This window comes from Bison bison, unplaced genomic scaffold (genome assembly GCF_000754665.1).
Source record: "Bison bison bison isolate TAMUID 2011002044 unplaced genomic scaffold, Bison_UMD1.0 scf7180017864487, whole genome shotgun sequence".
In the NCBI taxonomy this organism is placed as follows: Eukaryota; Metazoa; Chordata; class Mammalia; order Artiodactyla; family Bovidae; genus Bison; species Bison bison.
This window is the reverse complement of record NW_011495047.1, coordinates 2,865,073-2,889,069: the sequence shown is the minus strand read 5'-3', so window position 1 is coordinate 2,889,069 and position 23,997 is coordinate 2,865,073. Positions and strand designations below refer to the sequence as shown.

At 36.3% G+C, this 23,997-nt stretch overlaps 1 protein-coding gene across 2 annotated transcripts in view; it reads right to left on the bottom strand.

Annotated features, from left to right (window-relative positions):
- The window catches only part of MUT (methylmalonyl CoA mutase), a 41,142-nt gene that overhangs the window by 12,827 nt on the left and 4,318 nt on the right, over window positions 1–23,997 (bottom strand). For both annotated transcript variants that reach the window (XM_010863042.1, XM_010863040.1), the window contains exons 2-8: window positions 20,896–21,320; window positions 19,695–20,062; window positions 16,484–16,641; window positions 15,570–15,741; window positions 13,311–13,559; window positions 2,654–2,765; window positions 1,870–1,985 (exon numbers count right to left, since the gene is read on the bottom strand). In XM_010863042.1, the coding sequence (XP_010861344.1) occupies window positions 1,870–1,985; window positions 2,654–2,765; window positions 13,311–13,559; window positions 15,570–15,741; window positions 16,484–16,641; window positions 19,695–20,062; window positions 20,896–21,280 (1,560 nt within the window). In that variant the 5' untranslated portion in view covers window positions 21,281–21,320. The remainder of the gene's footprint in view (window positions 1–1,869; window positions 1,986–2,653; window positions 2,766–13,310; window positions 13,560–15,569; window positions 15,742–16,483; window positions 16,642–19,694; window positions 20,063–20,895; window positions 21,321–23,997) is intronic.

Sequence of the window (23,997 nt, the reverse complement as noted above, 5' to 3'; positions counted from 1 at the left end):
AGATCATGGCATCCGGTCCCACCACTTCATGGGAAATAGATGGGGAAACAGTGGAAACAGTGTCAGACTATTTTTCTGGGCTCCAAAATCACTATGGATGGTGACTGCAGCCATTAAATTAAAAGACACTTACTCCTTGGAAGGAAAGTTATAACCAACCTAGATGGCATATTCAAAAGCAGAGACATTACTTTGCCAACAAAGGTCCGTCTAGTCAAGGCTATGGTTTTTCCTGTGGTCATGTATGGATATGAGTGTTGGACTGCGAAGAAGGCTGAGCGCCGAAGAATTGATGCTTTTGAACTGCGGTGTTGGAGAAGACTCTTGAGAGTCCCTTGGACTGCAAGGAGATCTAAGCAGTCCATTCTGAAGGAGATCAGCCCTGGGATTTCTTTGGAAGGAATGATGCTGAAGCTGAAACTCCAGTACTTTGGACACCTCATGCGAAGAGTTGACTGCTGGGAGGGATTGGGGGCAGGAGGAGAAGGGGACGCCAGAGGATGAGATGGCTGGATGGCATCACTGACTCAATGGACGTGAGTCTGAGTGAACTCTGGGAGTTGGTGAGGGACAGGGAGGCCTGGCGTGCTGTGATTCATGGGGTCGCAAAGAGTCGGACATGACTGAGCGACTGATCTGATCTGATCTGATCTGAAGATGCCACTAAAATTTTATCATATTTATAAGCAGAGGGGGATTAGGAAATTCATATTAAAGGCAAAGAACAAACCACATCCATTATCATTACTGAATTTCTCTCTTATCTAAAAATAAGTTATATTATCATTTATGGTAACTGTGTTCCCTCAAGCTGTAAGTTTAAGAAAGTTTAAGTAAAAGAGAGGAAACAAGTTTTCCAAATATAATAAATATTGAGACTTTTATGGTCACTAGAAATATAACGCTACATCCTAAATAAAACTCTTTTTAAAAAAAGGCAAAAATGTGGGAGAGGAACAATTAACTCCTGAATGAGGGTGTAAAAAGAAATAATATCATTAAACATCTGCCATTAACTCTAATAGAAAAAACAAATGGAAGATGAATGTTGTGCATATAGTCTAACTGGACAAAGTCTATTAGATTCTTAAAAGAATACTTAAACTGAGCGGGGGAAAGTCCTATCTTAATCACAAGGATAGTAAACAGAGAAAATCATTAAGGAACTTCAACTTTCCTGCCTTAGAAAATAGCAGTAATTACTAAAGCCAGAGATTATGAGACAAAGTAGCTCCATATAATAGAAATATATAGTTACAACAATAAGAATTAATATGTTTTATCTATTTTAGTATTTTGTATACTTTAGTTCCTCTCAGTAAGAAACTGGAAATAAAAAATTATACCAGTACTCTAGTTTCAATCAAAATAAACATCTTTCATTCTAAATTATATCTTACTGAAACACTATTCAAATATATTTGAATTTTTAAAAAAATGAAAGCAAATAATCATTTCATAGTAGTATCAGGAACACAAAAATAAATTACAGTGAGAAGACCTGAGTTCAAATATGGACTCTGAATTTAATCTTGTTTTTAACTTTGAGCTCAAATCAATAAATTATTGATTTATTATTATTATTATGGAGCAGTTTCTAATAAGAACATACAAGTTTCACAGAGGCAGACATTATGATTAAAAAGGTGAATGTTTAATATCAACAGACTTAGATTTGAGTCTTGCTTAATTATTTATCCTGGGCAAGTTTCTCAATCTCCCTTATCTTTAGTTTCTTTCTCTCTAAAATGTTGGGAAATAATACATACCTCACATGGTTGTTGTAACAATAGAGCAGGACACATGAGGGCTTGGACAGTGCCCAGCATACCAAAAAAAAAACACTCAAAATATGATACCTGTTATTACCTTCTTAAGTTTTTCAATCTGCTTATTACGCACTGAAGTATTATCAATTGCCAAAACATCCACAGATTCTTCTTTTTCCAACTGGTACTTATTTACTCCAACAATTACTTCAGAACCTGTCAATTTCCCAGAGGAAAATAATATGTATATTCTATTCAGAAATAATTATCTAACAGTAATGCTCTGATCACCACATACTTTTCTTATAAGTTTGATATTTTTAAGTAGTATTCTTAACTCCTAATAGACATCAATAAAGATGAGCAAATACCAATATGGAATAGGGGTAGAAGGGGAAAAGACAAGTATATATCAAAATATCTGAAAGGGAGGGCTTTTATTATTCTCTCAAACTTTCCCAGAGCTTCTGATAAACTCTCTTCTAACACTACAAAATTAAGACAGTAGCAGCAGCTACCATCTAAGATTTATAAGGTAGAAGATAAATGTGCAAGAGCTTTTCTAGTAGTTTAATTCCCTTACAGCCAACCACTTTTAAACAACAACAAAAAAGCCTTTACAATTTATAAATGATAAACTAGAATTACAAACTCTGCTTTATAATGCCTCCAAATATACTTTATACATGTTTTCCCATGTGTATCCAGGCATGCAAAAATACAACACAGAGCTAGATACATATAGATTCATGAGAAACATTTTATCCAAGTTTCACTTATCCATAACTTTTGTTCTATTAACTATATGCGCTATCTTCAAATAGAAATTAATATTTCTTTTTAAATACTTCATTTCACGTAAAACCTTTTCTATTTTGTCTTACCAGAATCTATTCTAGCTTGTCTTCGGGCAGCACATTCTTCAATTCGAAGCTTAGGTATTCCCTCTGCTACAGCTTTGGCCATTCCACCCATCTCCTCAATTTCATTAATGAGCTAATAAGAAAAATACATTAATAAAATTAGAAGAAAATATGAAAATATTTTAATAAATAGTACAAACATGTTATGCTATGTAAATACTAAAGTTAATAAAATTATAAATTATTTTAGTGGTAAATTTAATGTTTCTTGAGAAAAGAAGTAATAAGAGCATTGATTAGAAATTCTGCAGAGCTAACAATATTGTGTGATAGGTGGCTCAGACGGTAAAGAGTCTGTCTACAATCTGGGAGACCTGGGTTTAATCTCTGGGCTGGGAAGATTCCCTGGAGAAGGAAATGGCAACTCACCCTAGTACTCTTGCCTAGAAAATTGCATGGATGGAGTAGCCTGGTGCAGGCTACTCCATCCATGGGGTCGCAAAGAGTCAGACATGACTGAGCGACTTCACTTCAGAAGAGCGTAAACCTTAAAAAGTTCTCATTACAAGCAAACCTATCTGTAACTATGTGTAGTAATGGATGTTAACCAAACTTATTCAGATAATTTTTTAACAATATATACAAATATTAAATCCTTACACTGTACACTTTAAACTAACACAATGTAAATATGCAAATTACATCAATTAAAAAGGACATTCTGTGTTTAAAATCATTTAAAAAGACAACAGAAGGGGAGAGACGACCTAAGATGGCGGAGGACAGGGAGGCCACTTGCTCCCCCACAAATTCATCAAAAGATCATTTGAACACTGAGCAACTTCCACAAAACAACTTCTGAATGCTGGCAGAGGACACCAGGCACCCAGAAAGGCAACCTGTTCTCTTCGAAAGGAGGCAGGACAAAATATAAAGGACAAAAAGTGAGACAAGAGTTAGGGACAGAGACCCGTCCTGGGGAGGTGGCGTGAAGGAGAAATTTCCAAACAGTAAGAAACTCTCTCACAGGTGGGTCTGTGGGGAGTTTTGGAATCTCAGAGGGCAACATAACAGGGAGAAGAAAAAAAAAGCCCACAGAATACACGCCTAACCGCAACTGCCAGTGGAGAAGTAGCCCAGACACTTGCATCTGCCACCACCAAGTGGGGGCTGGACAGGGAGGCATGGGCTGCATAATTGGTGTTTAGGTTAAGGACAGGACATGAATGCCCTGAGGACAATCTGAGGGAGCTAACATGAGATAGCAACCCAAACTGTGGGATAGCCAGAGAGGAAAAAAAAAGAGAACTTTACTGTGAAAGGCTCTAACGTGCAGACTGGCCCGTTCACACAGCAAAGGATTGAGCGAATACCAAAGGATAGCTAGTCGGATGCATACAGGCCCCTAGCCCTTGCCGGAGGCAGAGAGGCTGGCCTGTGACAGCCTGAACCAAAAGGCAAGGGGCTGCTGCAATCTCGGCCCCAGAGACCGGCATTCTCCACCAAACTGTGAGCAGGCTCCCAGCTGCTAACCACATCTTCCTGGGATCCTGGAACAGTTGACATCGGCCAGGAGGGTCACAGCCTGAGATCAGCTCCCCAGGGAGACACCCAGCACACCTGAGATAATGCTCTCGTGGCGCACCCAGGAAACCAAGCAGCCAAGACCAGGGAGATGATTAAGACGCACGGCCCACCTGGGACAGTGCACTCACCAAGCACCTGGTCGCCTGATCTGCTCAGACCTGGGAAGGGCACAAAACGCATGCCTAACCAAGTCTGTGCACTTGCAGAGTACCCCAGAACCTGAGCAGCTTAGACCTGGGAAGCACACACTGCCTTGAGCTGGAGCAAACCCAGTGTGGTCCATCCACAGCAAGCACTCCCCACACATGCCAGCAATGTCTGTTTGCAGTACCCTGCCTCCCCATAACACAACTGAACAAGTGAGCCTAAACAAGTGACCACCTTTGCACCCTTGTGTCAGGATGGAATTTGGACACTGAAGAAACTTGCAAACAGAGGAAGCCAAAATAAACAAGAGGGAACCGCTCTGAAGTGACAGGTGAAACAGATTAAAACCCTGTCGTTAACATTTACTAAGCATTGGAGGCAGCCTATAGAACTTGAGAACAAGTACAAGCTGGAACAAGGAACTATCTGAAACTGAAATGACCCCACACTGCTCTCAACAGCTCCAAAGAAATTCCTAGATATATTTTTACTGTGATCACTTTTTAATTTTTTTAATTAAGTTATTAATTACTCCTCTAATTTTCATTTTTATAACCTACAATTACCTTGCAAAAAAATAAAAAGACCCTATTTTTAAAGCAAATTTCATATATATATATTTTATAACGATTGGTTTTGTATTTTTAATATGTATTTTTGAGAATCTAACCTCTACTCTAGAGTTTTAATCTTTGCTTTTTGGTATTTGTTATCAGTTTTGTACCTTTAAGAATCTAATCCTCAAAAAAAAAAAAAAGAATCTAATCTTCAGTACCCATTTTCACTTAGGGGTGTGATTATTGGCTTGATTGCTCTCTCCCCTTTTAACTCTACCTTTTCTCCCCCAGGTCACCTCTATCTCCTCCGTTCCCCTTCTCTTCTCTACTTAACTCCATGAATCTCTCTGGGTGTTCTGGGCTGTGGAGAACACTTAGGGAACTGCTTACTGGCTAGATTGCTCTCTCCCCTTTTGACTCCCCCTTTCTCCTCCAGATCACCTCTATCTCCCTCCTCCCTCTTCTCTTCTCTATGTAACTCTGTGAATCTCTCCAGGTGCTCCAGACTGTGGAGAACACTTAGGGAACTGATTATTGGCTAGCTTGCTCTCTCCCCTTTTGACTCCCCCTTTCTCCTCCTGGTCACCTCTATCTCCCTCCTCCCTCCTCTCTTCTCCACGTAGCTCTGTGAATCACTCTGGGTGTCCCTCACTGTGGAGAATTGTTTCACCATCAACGAAGATGTTTTATCACCTAGGATGTTTTATCATGTGCTGTATGGATAGAGACATCTTGAGGCTACTGTAAGAATAAGACTGAAAGCCAGAGGCAGGAGGCTTAAATCCAAAACTGACAACATCAGAGAACTTCTGACTCCAGGGAATACTAATAGACAAGAACTCACCCAAAAGCCTCCATACCTACACTGAAACCAAACTCCACCCAAGAGCCAACAATTCCAGAGCAGGACATACCACACTAATTCTCCAGCAATGCAGGAACATTGCCCTGAGCATTAATATACAGGCTGCCCAAAGTCACACCAAACCCATAGACACTCCAAAACTCACTACTGGACACTTCATTGCACTTCAGAGAGAAGAGATCCAGCTCCACCCACCAGAACACAGACACAAGCTCTCCTAACCAGGAAACCTTGACAAGCCACTAGTCCAACCCCACCCACAGGGAGCAGGCTCCACAATAAAAAGGAACCACACACTTCCAGCCTACAGAAAGGGCACTGCAAACACAGCAATCTAAACAAAATGAAAAGGCAGAGAAATATTCAGCAGGTAAAGGAACATGACAAATGCCCACCAAACCAAACCAAAGAGGAGACAGGGAGTCTACCTGAAAAATAATTCAGAATAATGATAGTAAAGATGATGCAAAGTCTTGAAAACAAAATGGAGTTACAGATAAACAGACTAGAGACAAGGATTGAGAAGATGCAAGAAATGTTTAACAAGGACCTAGAAGAAATAAAGAAGAGTCGATTGATAAGGAATAATGCAATAACTGAGATCAAAAGCAGTCTGGCGGGAACCAACAGTAGAATAACTGAGGCAGAAGATAGGATAAGTGAGGTGGAAGATACAATGTTGGAAATAAATGAAGGAGAGAGGGAAAAAGAAAAGAAGAATTAAAAGAAGTGAGAACAACCTCAGAGACCTCTGGGACAATGTTAAATGCCCCAGTATTCGAATCATAGGAGTCCCAGAAGAAATAGACAAAAAGAAAGGGCATGAGAAAATACTTGAGGAGATAATAGTTGAAAATGTCCCTAAAATGGCGAAGGAAATAGCCACCTAAGTCCAAGAAACCCATAGAGTCCCAAACAGGATAAACCCAAGGTGAAACACCCCAAGACACACATTAATCAAACTAATAAAGATCAAACAGAAAGAGCAAATATTAAAAGCAGCAAAGGAAAAAAGCACAATAACACACAAGAGGATCCCCATAAGGATAACAGCTGATCTCTCAATAGAAACTCTTCAGGCCATAAGGGAATGGCAGGACATATTTAAAGTAATGAAAGAGAAAAATCTACAACCCAGATTACTATACCTGGCAATGATCCCATTCAAATATAAAGGAGAAATCAAAAGCTTTACAGACAAGCAAAAGCTGAGAGAATGCAGCACCACCAAACCAATTCTTCAACAAATGCTAAAGGACCTTCTCTAGACAGAAAACAGAAAAGGTTTATAAACTTGAACCCAAAACAACAAAGTAAATGGCAATGGGATCTACTTATCAATAATTACCTTGAACGTAAATGGGTTGAATGCCCCAACCAAAAGACAAAGACTGGCTGAATGGATACAAAAACAAGACCCCTATATATTCTGTCTACAAGAGACCCACCTGAAACCAAGGGACACATACAGACTGAAAGTGAAGGGCTGGAAAAAGATATTTAATGCAAATGGAGACCAAAAGAAAGCAGGAGTAGCAATACTCATATCAGATAAAACAGACTTTGAAATAAAGGCCATGAAAAGAAGGACACTACATAATGATCAAAGGATCAATCCAAGAAGATATAACAATTATAAATATATATGCATCCAACATAGGAGTACCTCAATATGTAAGGCAAATGTTAACAAGTATGAAAGAGGAAATTAACAGTAACACAATAATAATGGGAGACTATATCCCACTCACACTGAAGGATAGATCAACCAAACATAAAATTAGCAAGGAAACATAAACTTTAAATGATATAATGGGCCAGTTAGACCTAATTGATATCTATAGGACATTTCACCCCAAAACAATAAATTTCACCTTTTTCTCAAGTACACACAAAACATTCTCCAGTATAGACCACATCCTGGCCTATAAATCTAGCCTTGGTAAATTCAAAAAAAATTGAAATCATTTCAAGCATCTTTTCTGATCACAATGTGGTAAGATTAGATGTCAACTACAGGAAAAAAAAAAAAACTATTAAAAATACAAACATATGGAGGCTAAACAACATGCTTCTGAATAACCAATAAATCATGGAAGAAATAAAAAAGGAAATCAAAATATGCATAGAAACAAACAAAAATGAAAACACGGCAACCCAAAACCTATGGGATTCAGTAAAAGCAATGCTAAGGGGAAGGTTCATGGCAATACAAGCTTACTTCAAGAAACAAAAGAAAAATCAAATAAATAACCTAACTTTACACCTAAAGCAAATAGAAAAAGAAGAAATGAAGAACCCCAGGGTTAGTAGAAGGAAAGGAATCATAAAAATTAGAGCAGAAATAAATGAAAAAGAAACAAAGGAGGCTTTAGCAAAAATCAACAAAACTAAAAGCTGGTTCTTTGAAAAGATAAATAAAATAAACAAACCATTAGCCAGATTCATCAAGAAACAAAGGGAGAAGAATCAAATCAACAAAATTAGAAATGAAAATGGAGAAATCACAACAGACAACAGAAATACAAAGGATCCTAAGAGACTACTATCACAACTATATGCCAATAAAATGGACAACTTGGAAGAAATGGACGAATTCTTAGAAAAGTAAAACCTTCCAAAACTGAACCAGGAAGAAACAGAAAATCTTAACAGACCCATCACAAATATGGAAATTGAAACTAATCAAAAATCTTGCAACAAACAAAAGCCCAGGACCAGATGGCTTCACAGGTGAATTCTACCAAAAATTTAAAGAAGAGCTAACACCCATCCTACTTAAACTCTCCCAAAAAATTGCAGAGAAAGATGAACTCCCAAACTCATTCTATGAGGCCACCATCACCCTAATACCAAAATCAGAAAAGATGCCACAAAAAAAGAAAACTATAGGCCAATATCACTGATGAAGATAGATGCAAAAATCCTCAACAAAATTCTAGCAAATAGAATCCAACAACATATTAAAAAGATCATACATCATGACCAAGTGGGCTTTATCCCAGGGATGCAAGGTTTCTTCAATATTTGCAAATCAATCAATGTGATACACCACATTAACAAATTGAAAGACAAAAACCATATGATTATCTCAATATATGCAGAGAAAGCCTTTGACAAAATTCAATACCCATTTATGATAAAAAAAAAACTCTTCAGAAAGCAGGCATAGAAGGAACATACCTCAACATAATAAAAGCCATATATGATAAACCCACAGCAAATATTATCCACAATGGTGAAAAACTGAAAGCATTTCCCCTAAAGTCAGGAACAAGACAAGGGTGCCCACTTTCACTACTATTCAACACAGTTTTGGAAGTCCTAGCTATAGCAATCAGAGAAGAAAAAGAAATAAAAGGAATCCAGATGGAAAAAAAAAGAAGTAAAACTCTGTTTGCAGATGACATGATCCTCTACATAGAAAATCCTAAAGATACCACCAGAAAATTACTAGAGATAATCAATGAATATAGTAAAGTTGCAGGATATGAAATTAATAGACAGAAATCCCTTGCACTCCTATACACTAACAATGAGAAAACAGAAAGAGAAATTAAGGAAACAATCCCATTCACCATTGCAATAAAAAGAATAAAATACTTAGGAATAAACCTACCTAAAGAAACAAAAGACCTATATATAAAAAACTACAAAACACTGATGAAAGAAATCAAAGATGACACAAATAGATGGAGAAATATACCATGTTCATGGATCAGAAGAATCAACATAATGAAAACGAGCATACTACCCAAAGCAATCTATCGATTCAGTGCAATCCCTATCAAGCTACCAATGGTATTTTTCACAGAACTAGAACAAATAATTTCACAATTTGTATGGAAATACAAAAAAAATCTCAAATAGCCAAAGCAATTTTGAGAATGAAGAATGGAACTGGAGGAATCAACCTGCCTGACTTCAGGCTCTACTACAAAGCCACAGTCATCAAGATAGTATGGTACTGGCACAAAGACAGAAATATAGACCAATGGAACAAAATAGAAAGCCCAGAAATAAATCCACACACCTATGGACACCTTATCTTTGACAAAGGAAGCAAAAACATACAATGGAGAAAAGATAATCTCTTTAACAAGTGGTGCTGGGAAAACTGGTCAACCACCTGTAAAAGAATGAAACTAGAACACTTTCTAACACCATACACAAAAATTAACTCAAAATGTTAAGTTAATTAACACAAAAATTAACTTAAAGACCTAAATGTAAGACCAGAAACTATAAAACTCCTAGAAGAAAACATAGGCAAAACACTCTCTGACATAAATCACAGGAAGATCCTCTATGACCCACCTCCCAAAGTAATGGAAATAAATGCAAAAATAAACAAATGAGACCTAATTAAACTTAAAAGCTTTTGCATAATGAAGGAAACTATAAGCAAGGTGAAAAGACAGCCTTCAGAATGGGAGAAAATAATAGCAAATGAAGCAACTGACAAGAACTAATCGCAAAAGCAGCTCATGCAGCTCAAAACCAGAAAAATAAATGACCCAATCAAAAAATGGGCCAAAGAACTAAACAGATATTTGTCCAAAGAAGACATATAGATGGCTAACAAACACATGAAAAGATGCTCAACATCATTCCTTATCAGAGAAATCCAAATCAAAACCACAATGAGGTACCATCTCATGCCAGTCAGCAATGGCTGCTATCAAAGTCTACAAACAATAAACACTGGAGAGGGTGTGGAGAAAAGGGAACCCTCTTACACTGTTGGTGCGAATGCAAACTAGTACAGCCACTATGGAGAACAGTGTGGAGATTCCTTAAAAAACTGGAAACAGAACTGCCATACAATCCAGCCATCCTACTGCTGGGCATACACACTGAGGAAACCAGAACTGAAAGAGACACGTATACCCCAATGTTCATCGCAGCAATGTTTACAATAGCTAGGACACGGAAGCCGGACACGACTGAAGCAACTTAGCATCAGCAGCAGCAGCAGCAGGACACGGAAGCATCCTAGATGTCCATCAGCAGACAAATGGTTAAGAAATCTGTGGTACATATACAAAATGGAATATTACTCAGCTATTAAAAAAGAATGCATTTGAATCAGTTCTAATGAGGTGGATAAAACTGGAGCCTATTATACAGAGTGAAGTAAGTCAGAAAGAAAAACACCAATACAGTATTAGCATATATATATATGATATTTAGAAAGATGGTAACAATAACCCTATACGTGAGACAGCAAAAGAGACACAGATATAAAGAACAGACTTTTGGACCTTTTGGGAGAAGGAGAGGGTGGGATGATTTGAGAGAATAACATTGAAACATGTATATTACCATACGTGAAATAGATGACCAGTCCAAGTTTCATGTGTGAAACAGGGTACTCAAAGCTGGTGCACTGGGACAACCCAGAGAGATGGGATGGGGAAGGAGATGGGAGGGGGTTTAGGATGGGGACACATGTACAACAGTGGCAGATTCATGTCAATGTATGGCAAAAACCACCACAATATTGTAATTAGCCTTCAATTAAAATAAATTAATTAATTTAAAAAACCAAAACAAAAACAAAATCAAGAAAACAACAAAACAAAAAAGACAACAAAGAACTAACAAGTCTATTTTGGAAAACACAACACCTCTCACTTGTTTTAGAAGCCAACTAAAGATAACACTAACTGTGTAGTCTTTAATTTTAGTTATATAAATAAAATCTCCTTGGTTACATAAATAAAGACTCTAAAAAACAATTTCAAAATGCCATTTTATTTTTGATTTGAGGAATAGAGTAATGATACAACTCTATCTTTACTGACATCAAGAAACATCTACACCTTCAATCACAGCCTCATATATACATGAGATAGTGGAAGATGGATGGTGGAATGGGATATGACTTTTCAGAAAGGAGCAAGGTCAAACTGGCTTTCCCCTGACGAATTTAAGAAAGAGAAACCTATACTAGATTCAACAGAAGCCGAGAATCTTTTAGGAAGCTAAAAAGATGGAAACTACTTGAGAGTTTGTAACTACCTTTTCCCTTTCTGTCAGGAAAACCACTTACTAGACTAGAGAAGCACTGGACTGTGAAACATCAAGTACCAGAAGAGGCAAGGATAAGATGTGTATGAAACGAAACCCTGCATTCTGAATAAAACTCAAACAAAACAGTGCACTGAGGAAACAGTGACAACACAGGATATATGAGAAGACTCCAAAAGATATAATTATCCTCAGAAAAAGAAGAAGAGATTCTGTATTAATGAAACAAATAGTATGACATGCAAGCAGAAAAAGCAGGATATAAAAGTGACCTCTTAGAAATTAAAAACATATGTGAATTTTAAAGTATATAAGTAGAAAGATAAAGCTGAGGACTCTTCAAAAAAAAAAAAAAAAGGAAAAAACCCCTCAAAGATGCATTATAAGAATGTCAGAACATGATCTCTAAAGTTCTAAAAAAGAGAAACCACAGAAAAATGACAGGAAAGAAATTACCAAAGAAATAATATATGACAATTTCCCAGAGCCATGAAAACATGAAAAAGCGGCCAGGTGAAAAAATGTCCACCAAAGGTCAAGGACAATGTAGGGAAAAATACACATACCAAAAATATATCAATACAAAAATAAAGAAGAGATCCTAAAGCTTTCAGAAAGAAAGAGCCTGGGTGAGAATGACATCAGATTTCTGAGCAGAAATACTGGAAGCTGGAATAAAAAGTAGGTGAAAACTTACATATTGGCTTACAAACTCTCAAATGAAAAATTCCAAACCAAGACTATCAAATATGAAAGTAGAATAAAGACATTTTCAAGCATCCAAAGTTTCAAATAATTCATTTCCCATGCACCATTTTTAGGAGGTTCTCATAAGATGTGCTTCAGAACAACAAGGGATAATCAACAAAGAGACAGGACTCAGGATACAGATTCAACATAGGAGAGGTGAAAAGAATTCCCAGAGTAATGACAAAGGGAAGTCCAAGGATAGTAATGGTCCAGAGAGAAACCAGTCTAAATTGAATGAGAATTTAGGGGGCTTCAGGAAGGTTTTACACTGAGATATAATTATAATACATGAGTATTATGGTATGATGGGAAAGAAGGGGCAAGATCCAGCTAAAATACCACACCACCACACTAGCAAAGCAATAGATAAGGTCTAAAACAGACTGAGTCAGGACAAACAGTACACACGTGTAATTTTAAAATATGGAGACAGAAACAAACAAAAAATGTAGCTCACTCAAGGAAGCATGAAACAAGCAAGTGGAGGACGAAGGACTGCTTATTTTATTATAGCCTTTTAACCTTAGTTGTTTTTTTAACTCTTTGAATAATACAAATAAAAATATATTTTTAAATTAAATTTCAGTTCTAAATAAAGTCAAATCTAAAATTCCCCTTTTCTCTCACTTTATAAATTCTGATACAAATCTATAAATGATCTCATTTATAAATCAAAAATCTATAAATCTTCATAAATCTGTAAATCTTGATAGCAAAGTTTCAAAGAGGAGAAACTCACCTTCAAGGCAGCATCATAAATATCATTTGTGAGAGATTCCATCATATATGAACCTCCCCAAGGATCAGCCACTTTGGGAATCCCAGATTCTTCTTGAATAATGATTTGTGTGTTCCTGGCAATTCGAGCACTTTTCACAGTTGGCAAACCCAGGGCTTCATCAAAAGAATTTGTGTGCAAAGACTGAGTACCTCCGAACACTGCTGCCATTGCTTCTATTGTGGTACGAATGATGTTATTGTAAGGATCCTAAAACATTTAGTAAAAAACAAAACAAGCCAATTGATATATACTGCAGCTGTAAATGATGATACGATTAGGAGTGCCTGATGCATACTTTCTTTGCCAAAATCTGCCTTAGTCTTCAGACTATCAAATAAACAAATTAGGAAACAAACTAGACTTAGAATTAAGAGCCCAGGTGCCTAGTCTGTGCTTAAGCAATAAAACATTGCCTCTTATAATCATTTGAAATACTAAATATTTGTTGTGCTTATTTTTTATCGCCTAAATAATCTTCTATACGAGCATCATGAATGCAATACATTGTCTACTTAGATTATTAATATCCTTCATCTCATAATTCACTATTTCCTAATTACCTTAAGTATTTACTCTAATGAGGTGGCCAAAACTGGTGATGATTTATTAATAAAACAGATAAAGAATGGACTATGAGACAGGAAATATGACTTCTAGTTTATTCTGTTCCTAACTGTGATCTTGGCAAGTCACTAGACCTTTCTGAACTTTAGTTTGCTGCTGCTGCTGCTAAGTCTCTTCAGTCGTGTCCGACTCTGTGCAACCCCATAGACAGCAGCCCACCAGGCTCCCCCGTCCCTGGGATTCTCCAGGCAAGAACACTGGAGTGGGTTGCCATTTCCTTCTCCAACGCATGAAAGTGAAAAGTGAAAGGGAAGTCACTCAGTCGTGTCCGACTCTTCACGACCCCATGGACTGCAGCCTACCAGGCTCCTCCGCCCATGGGATTTTCCAGGCAAGAGGACTGGAGTGGGTTGCCATTGCCTTCTCCAGAACTTTAGTTTACTTAGCTGTAAAAATGAGGGGATTAAGCAAAAAAGATTACTGAAATTCCTTCCAAAACTGAAATCTGTATTTTTCCATTTATAAGTACCTGAAGTCATATGTAATATGGATACTTCTAGTTTTTATTTGCTTTTAAATGTATAAAAGCAATGTAACTTTAAAGTTATAACTTATTTTTGATATATCAAAATAATTCAATATATTAAGAAAATGCATGTTAAAAAGATCACCACTATATAATTTTTTAATTAAGTGAAATGAAAATAGATTATCCAACTGACAATAGTTTTTAAGTGGTTTATTTGCATGGATGCTTACTTAAACATATAACACATACATAAAAAGTATGTATAACACCAACTTTAATGAGGAAGTTTTGTGTTAAGAATTTTAATCATTAAAATTACTTAAGATGATATTAAATTATAACTGTACTTCTTCCTCATCATCACTTATTTTTTACTGTTAAAAAAGTAAAACACACAGCCATACAAGCTAAGATTTAAATGATTTTATATTGTTAACCACTAGAGGGAGCAAATTTTATTATAATTTTTATAAAACATTAAATATGCATTATGCTTCAGAAAAACTCAGAGAAGGCAATGGCACACCACTCCAGCACTCTTGCCTGGAAAATCCCATGAACGGAGGAGCCTGGTAGGCTGCAGTCCATGGGGTGACGAAGAGTTGGACACTACTGAGTGACTTCACTTTCACTTTCATGGATTGGAGAAGGAAATGGCAACCTACTCCAGTGTTCTTGCCTGGAGAATCCCAGGGACGGGGGAGCCTGGTGGGCTGCCGTGTATGGGGTCGCACAGAGTTGGACACGACTGAAAAGACTTAGCAGCAGCAGCAGCATGATGTCTGCACAGGGAGGTGTCACCTTCTCAACTTTAGTCAGACACTTAACAAATTGTGACCAGTTTTTAGTTACTGCACTTTTTTTATTTAGCTAGCTGTGCTGGGTCTTATGGAGAAGGCAATGGCATCCCACTCCAGTATTCTTGCCTGGAAAATCATGGACAGAGGACCCTGGTAGGCTGCAGTCCATGGGGTTGCTAAGAGTTGGACACAACTGAGCGACTTCACTTTCACTTCAGAACAATTGTGATTTTCAAATATTAGCAGAAAAGTTCTTAAATGCATTTCTTGCCTAGGCCAAGTTGCTTAGAAGAAAATAAATGACTTCTTAAAATTCATACATACTTGCTCAGTAAGTGACCATCCTGACGTCTGACAATGTGCTCTTAGGAGAAGAGATTTAGAGTTTTTAGGCTGAAACATTTTCTCTATTAAGTGAGCCCAGAGTCTTCTCCCAGCTCTCATTTTTGCTATTTCCATATAAAAGTTCATTCCAATTCCCCAGAAGAAAGACAACCTAAAATAGTAATGTTAAGTCCAAAATCTGATTATAAAATGGAAAATAAAACTAAATGCATCACACAGACATACACAAAAGCTCAGATTTTAATTTCAAATAACTTAATTTGAATTAAAATCAAAGCATATATACTTCAATAACCTTAAACCTATAATAGAAGACTTGTCTTTTAAAAGAAAAAAGACAAATCTGTCTTGAAAATTATATTTACATTTTTAAATTATTTTTCAAAATGTGTCAGTTAATTATTTTCAGAATAGCAGAGAACAAAATTCCTCTAATTTACAAAGAAGTATGGCACCCCACTCCAGTACTTTTGCCTAGAAAATCCCATGGACGGAGGAGCATGGTAGGCTGCAGTCCATGGGGTCGCGAAAAGTAGGACACGACTGAGCGATTTCACTTTCACTTTTCAATTTCATGTACTGGAGAAGGCAATGGCACCCCGCTCCAGTACTCTTGCCTGGAGAATCCCAGGGACGGGGAAGGCTGGTGGGCTGCTGTCTATGGGGTCACACAGAGTCGGACGCGACTGTAGCGACTTAGCAGCAGCAGCAGCATGGTCAAACTTAACTCTGCATTTCATTAATAATTATAAAGACTACTGGCTTATTCCCTAAAAGAATCTGGTATATTTATACACACAAATTCATTTTATCAATATATTTTGCTATACACTCATAAAATAGTCCTATAAACTTTTTAACGTTGAGGTAATATTTGAGTTTAATTTACTCACCTTGGTGCAAATTCATCAATGGTCAAGCCAGCTTGGAGTCCAGTTCTGCAGTACTCCAAACCATCTGCTATAGTATAGGCCAGTTCCAGAATGGCATCAGCCCCTGCTTCCTGCATATGGTATCCACTAATTGAAATTGAATTAAATTTTGGCATGTGCTATATAAAATAATAAAAAACACAACTTTAAATAAAAATATAAAAAAGGTTCTATTAAATTTATTTTGTATGAGACAATACTACTTGAAAATGATGTTCAATTCAGATATAATATTATCTGAAAATATTTAATGTTTAGTTACATTCATTTTTCAATTTAAATGGCTCATCCAATGAACCACAAAGGACTACATGTACCTGTTTTATTTCCTAGTGAAAAGGAATCATCAACCATTGATCAGCACCAAAAGTTAAACACTGAATTAGTTGGCTGAGATTAGGAATGTAACCTTTGGCTCAAGAACTGAATGATAACATCTTTAATTAGAAATTGATGCCTCTGACCTCATATGAGGTCCTAAGACTTCAAGTCTTTGGGCATATGTGCTGAAGATGTATAAATTTAATTATTGTTAACTAGTTATTAATAATCCGAACATGAATAAGTACACAGTGGGGGGAAAAAAGAAAACGATTCAGTGCTAGTACTGTATGTGAAAACTAAACAGGAAAAACGCATGACTTAAAATTCAAAGATTTCAGTTTGATTTACTATGACATTTAATGCTTAGGATATCTCAGACAGGTTCCTTCTATCACAATCACTAATCCACTATTCCCCTAAAATGTCATGTTAGATAGGGTACATATCACACAGGACCTGCAGAACCAAAAAAAAAAAAAACTATTATCCTTCCAAGAATTAATCAAAAATAAATAATAAATACTAAATCACAGACACTCATTACAGTGGGTTCAGAATATGAACTCAAGTCAGAGTACTCAAATTCTAGTCATATCACTTAACTAGCCAGGGGACTGTAAGCTAGTTTCTCAACCTTGTTATCCTGTGCCTTCCTAAAGTATAAAACAGATATCATAATTCTACCTTTCTCATGGAGTTGTAGGATTAAAAGAAATGACTCACCAAAACCACTAAGTATTATGCCTATATATAAAGTATTCAAAAAAAGTTAGTTGTTGGTATGGTATGGATTATCTGTATTTTATACTTGCAAATACTTTTTATAACCAACAGCTCTTGAAAAAACGTTCATCACAAAGTAATAAGGGGACTGAATTACATGGCCTTGACAGACTACTTGAGTATATTTAGAGTTACAAAGAAAGCAGCAAGGAAACCAACAGGTGCTTCCCTACTGAGAGCAGTTTAATAGAATTTCTTTAAGAATAACAGAAATATTAGAATATTGGAATATTATTCAGTCTTAAAAAGGAAGCAAATTCTGACACAAGCTACAATGTAGATGAACCTGAAGGACAGTATGCTAAGTGAAATAAGCCAGACACAAAAAGATAAATACTCTATGATTCCACTTATAAGTACAAACAGAAAGTAGAATGGTATTTGCCAGGGGCCGAAGGGAGGGCAGAATGGAAAGTATTTAACAGACACAGAGATTCACTTTTGCAAGATGAAAACAATCCTGGAGATAGATGATGGTGATGGTTACACAACAAAGTGAATGGAGTTAAAGCCACTGAATGGTTTATTTGGAAATTACTCAGATGGTAAATTTTATGTTATATGTGTCTTGCCACAAGTAAATTTTTTTAAAGGAATAACATAAAAGTTTACAAAGTACTTCAATATAACATATTTCATCAATATCTGAAACTAGCACATTTATCACTTACATGAAGAATTATATAAAGCAATCTTGAACTTGCAGGTGACATAAGAATCTTTCACAAGGTTAAAAGTCCAAGTCCATGATAGCAGATTGCTACTATCTACCCCAAGAACCATTCTCCACTTTCCTCTTGTATATGAACCATGCAGTCAGAGTGCCAATGTGTTCTACATTTCCAATCTCCTCTCTGTGTGTCCACTGAGATGTAAATAGAAGTTTGGTTTTTTCCTTCTGGAAGTTCACCTTTAACCAGAGGGGTGGAGTCCCTCTCCCCAAACAAAGTCCACCTCCCTACTTCCTTAATCATGAGTTGGCACACTAAAAATAGAGGAGAAAGCCAAATGAAAGGATACAGGAATCCTTATGGCTGTGGAGCTTCCATATAACCAAGACCTTGACAGCCTACCTTCCAACTTCTCTTAGATGAAAGAGAACTTCTCTTAGTATCTTCATTTACTTAAAGGTACTGCTATTTGTGTGTGTGTTTGTCATATACTGCTCAACTAAATCCTCCTACGCATGTCTGTGAAATTGAAAAAGGTGATAGGCATGTATAATTCTAAACAATTCACATGGGCAGATGGAATCTATGAAAAAAAAAACAAAATGGAAAAGTGTAAAGGCTAAATATCAAATGAGAGTAGGCAATACTAGCAAGGGTACTGAGAGAATGGCAATTATAAGAAGTAAAGAGATTTAAATAAAAAACATTTGATGACATAATAATTTGCCCTTTACTGTGAAATAATGGTCTAATTTTAAGGTAGATAAGAAAAGAGCACTGTCACCAAAAAGTAAAGTGTGAATGACGGGGGAAAGTATAAATGAATTACTTAGAGGAAATGAAGCTTTATGTTTCCCTGTGGAAGGATTGCTGCTAATATAGAAATACTATAAGAACCTTCTTTTCCTACCACTCTGGGGAAAATGAACCTACTTCAGGGGTGAAATATTAGGGATCTTATTGTGGTTGCAGATACAAGTGATATCTTCTAATCCTGTTTTCTTGCAGAAACAAAGTTACTATTTTGATTCTCATCTATCTGACACCAGTGTCTATTCACAATTGATTCTGAAATCTGGAGAGAAATAAAGAAGTGTCAATAATGAGCCCTCCCTGATTCTAACAATTATCAGAGAATAAAAATTTTAACAATAAAGAAACTACAATAAAGGCCTACTGTTCAGACTCCTATAGGTAATGACAGACCATAAAACTAGTACATTAAAGACCAAAAAATAAAAACTAACAATATACATACAAACACAAATCCCACATCCTGACTATAGTATAACTACTACTCAGACTCAATTACCAAATTCAAATTAGGTTATGGCATTTTATAAAAATTCCTACATTCTAAGAACTATAGTAAAACCTATAATAACAAAGGATACCTTTGCTGTATATTGGAAGATGTCAGCAATAATTTTCATGGATGGTTCTGGAGGAAAAATATAAGTATTTCTGACCATAAATTCCTTTAGTATATCATTTTGGATTGTACCAGTAAGTTTCTCTTTAGGTACGCCTTGCTCTTCTCCAGTTACTATAAAAGTTGCAAGAACTGGAATAACTGCTCCATTCATGGTCATGGAAACTGACATTTTTTCTAAAGGAATTCCATCAAAAAGAATTTTGGTGTCTTCCACAGTGTCAATAGCAACTCCAGCCATTCCAACATCACCACGAACTCGAGGGTTGTCTGAATCATAGCCACGATGTGTTGCAAGATCAAAGGCAACTGATAATCCTTGTTGACCAGCTAAATATATAAAGAAAAATAAGGTAGGATTAAACAGTCTGGCATCAAAGTAAACTGATTTTAACACTACTAAAAGTCCTGACTCATCCCATCACAGTCTACTTTGATAATAAACAATCTTTATGCTCAAAACAAACTTACATAAAGAGACTTTAGTTCCTAAGAGTCTGTTGTTTCCCATGTACTAAAAAACACGCAAAGTGAATTCCAGACTTCACTATAATAAAGAATAGAAGGAATAAAACAGATTGATCTCATGTCCATCTGAGGATTTTTTTATCTTAACAATTTGTGATAGAAATATTTTTAAGATTCATGGGAAGATATGGCTGTTTATATACAGTTAACATTATTTAGTACTTGTATGCTCATTTATTTGCTCTTTTCTTGGCCGTTGAAACTTAATGGGAAATAGAATTATAAAAACCACTCAAAAAACTAAAATCTGTACCACATTATTTGTTTATTCCTTTCTTTGGTCATCTCATAAACCATTTTCCCCTCCCATTCCTATCCTGACAGTTTTAATTAAAAGCTTTTCAAAGGCAAAGCCAATGTCTCAGAATTTTCTTCATATAACTTCACCTAATTCCTTTTATACAACGTGCATTTAGGTATTGTTTTCTTTCAAGAATTGAGCACTTTATTCTGGGTTATCTATTTTTTTGACCATGTAAATTGAAAAACATTTTTTCTTTGAGAGTATAGCCTTGACCTCTAGATTATAAAGTGATTATTAGCTCTATAGAGATTAACTAGCCTCCCTTCAAAAAGCCAAGATGAGGAAGTGTTATGTTTGACCATAAATACTATGTCTCAAATTAAAATCTCACCCTTGATATTGTCCTTATAGAACTTGTTGCTCTCTTCCACAGTACTGAAACCAGCATACTGGCGGATGGTCCAGGGCCTGAAAGTGTACATGGTGGGATACGGTCCACGTGTGAACGGCTTCATGCCTGGAAGTTCTTCAGGGAAGTCCTTGGTATCCTGGCTGGAATATAAGGGCTTTATGGAGATCCCCTCTGGGGTGTGCCATATTAGTTCTTCTGGGTTTTTGCCTTTCAACTGCTTTTTAGCCAGGGCAGCCCATTCTGGATGAAGGGGCTGTTGCTGATGCAGAAGTCGTTGCCAGATAAGCCTGGAGCCTGATGACCCTTTCAGCTGCCTCAGGTGATTAGGTGAAAGCAAAAAAAGCCGAGTCTTAGCCCTCAACATGATGGAACATGGAACACGCCAAACAAGAACAAGAACTGACCTAGAAAAAGAAGCACAGTGCATATGTATTTGCAAGACTGGCAAAACAGGAGCTTACTGGTGAGAAAGAAAAAGAGAAAAAAGAGTATATGAGTATGATTTCATCTCTTCTCCTTTTCTGTTCCCTACACGTAATATTTTATAACTTTGGTCCCTCGTGTCCACAACTACTATCATTGTTCTAGTCTAGTCCTCTTCCTCAAGAGCCTCTCAGGTGGTTGTGTTGACCAGGCTTAGGCCCCTCTCATCCATTCTGCACACTGACACCAATGCAGAGATGATCATGTCACACTTCTCTGAACATTTTCCAAAGATTTTCCATCATGTAGAGGATGCAGCACAGCCTCCTAATTAATTTTTCACTCAGAAGGTTTTTATTTAACATCTATATTATGACAGACATTGTACTGGATGCTGGAGAAAAAAGGGGTGAATAAAACAGACATTTAAGCCCCCTATGCCCTGATCCCTGCTTATCTTTCAGAATTACCTCTGCCTTTGACCCACTCCAGTACTCTTGCCTAGAAAATTCCATGGATGGAGGAGCCTGGTGGGCTACAGTCCATGGGGTCACAAAGAGTCAGACACAACTGAGTGACTTCACTTCACTTCTTTGACCTCTACACATTTTGTTTTCTAGAATTTCTGGATTACCTACAGTGCCCTGCATGTGTCAAAGTTCCGTGACTTGCCCCTGCTCTTCCATTGACCTAGAATGCACTACTTTGGCTAAGGCATAACCTCTGGTATGCAGGGCTTTCTATGTGACAGGTACTGTTTAAGGACTTTATGTAGAGCAGCAATTTTAATCCTCAAAACACCACCAAGAAATAGGAATTTATACTAATATTATCCCCATTTTACAGATGAGGAAACTCAGGCACAGAAGAGCTAGTATTTAATCCTGGAAAGCAAAGTATTTAACTAATACATTCACAGCCTGTCCCTGAAACTACAAGCTGGATTAAATGGCCTCTTCAGTATTCCATACCACAGAGCTCTGTTTCCCTCTTTATAAATCTACCATCTCCCACACTTCAATAGATTAGAACACTGCTTTTTATGTTCATATAAGATATATTTCTATGTTTTGTTTCATACAAAATATATGTATATAAAATTTCATATATATATATACATATTCTCTTCTATTCCATAAACTGATCTAATATCAGAGCTATATATTCCTGATAATTACCCAGAGTCTTATACTACATAACTAAGTCCAATTTCATCATTTTACAGACGTAGAAATTAAAGTCCAAAGAAATACAGAAATAAAGTAGCTTATCAAAATTCCATACAGAAAAGCAGTACTGAAATTTCTGAATTATTTAATGCTTATCAGAGTCATACAGTCTCAACATGTAGAGCCTAGTATTTAAAAGGATTTTGAGTGGAAATTTTTATTAATATATTCATGATTCCCTACAATACATAAAACAAGTACAGTGAGTTCAAAATTCTATTTTCTATACCATTTTTCATCTATCAATTTAGTGAATTTTAAACAAAAATAAGAATACCCAACATTTGTTAGGGAATTATAAAACAAAAAGGAATCCAATTGGTGGGAGTATTAACTGAGATAAACTATGTAAAAAAGCAAATTGGTAACATGCACAATCTCTGAATGATCATGCCATTCCACTGAGGATCATTACTCCTGGGAAAATTATTAGACAAAATACACATTCCCTAGTGGTTTTACTTATAGTTAGGAAAACTAAGAAACATTATCAATAAGAAATAAATAAATTCAGTATTTAAAAATTATAGAATTTTATGTAGCTGTAAAAATATGTTTAGGAATTGGGCATAACTAATCTTTGATGTCAGAAGAGTGGTTATGTGTGGTGACTAGTTAAGACAGGAAGAAAGAAAGGAGCTCTAGGGTGATGGTCTTGATCTGAATTCCTATTACATAGATGTGTTCAGTTTGTGGAAATTCATCAAATTTTACAAATATGATACGTGCATTTACCTATAAGTATATTATACATAACATACTATACATAAGTTAAAATTTAAAATGTTATGCACAGTGTCTTTAAAAAGGAGATAGGCTCAAGAAGCATTAAAAGATGTGTCCTAGGTAAAAATTGCAAATACAACAAAAACAATTCCTATTTTTTTAAACTAGTATGCCTTTTATTCTATTAAACTCATGGGATCCTAGACCTCCATCTTCTTCTGAGCCATAAACTACAGGTACTAGCTTAAAAGGCCGATGAGAAGAAATAATTTATAACTGAACTACTAGGGTAGTAATGTTATAAAAAGTAATCTAATAAAATGGATAAAAAACAAGCTCCTACTGTATAGCATGTGGGACTATATTCAATATTCTGTGATAAACCATAATGAAAAGAACATGAAAAAATGTACATGTATGTATAACTGAGAGGCTTCACTGTACAGCAGTAATTAACACTCAGGGTAACTCTAGTGGTAAAAAATCTGCCTGCCAATGCGGGAGACACAGAAATGTGGGTTTGACCCCTGGAGAAGGAAATGGAACCCACTCCAGTATTCTTGTCTGGGAAATCCCATGGACAGAGGAGCCTAGTGGGCAACAGTCCATGGCATCCCAAATAGTAGGATATGACTGAGCACACATGCAGAGTACACAGTAATTAACATAACATTGTAATTAAACTATACTTCAATTAAAAATA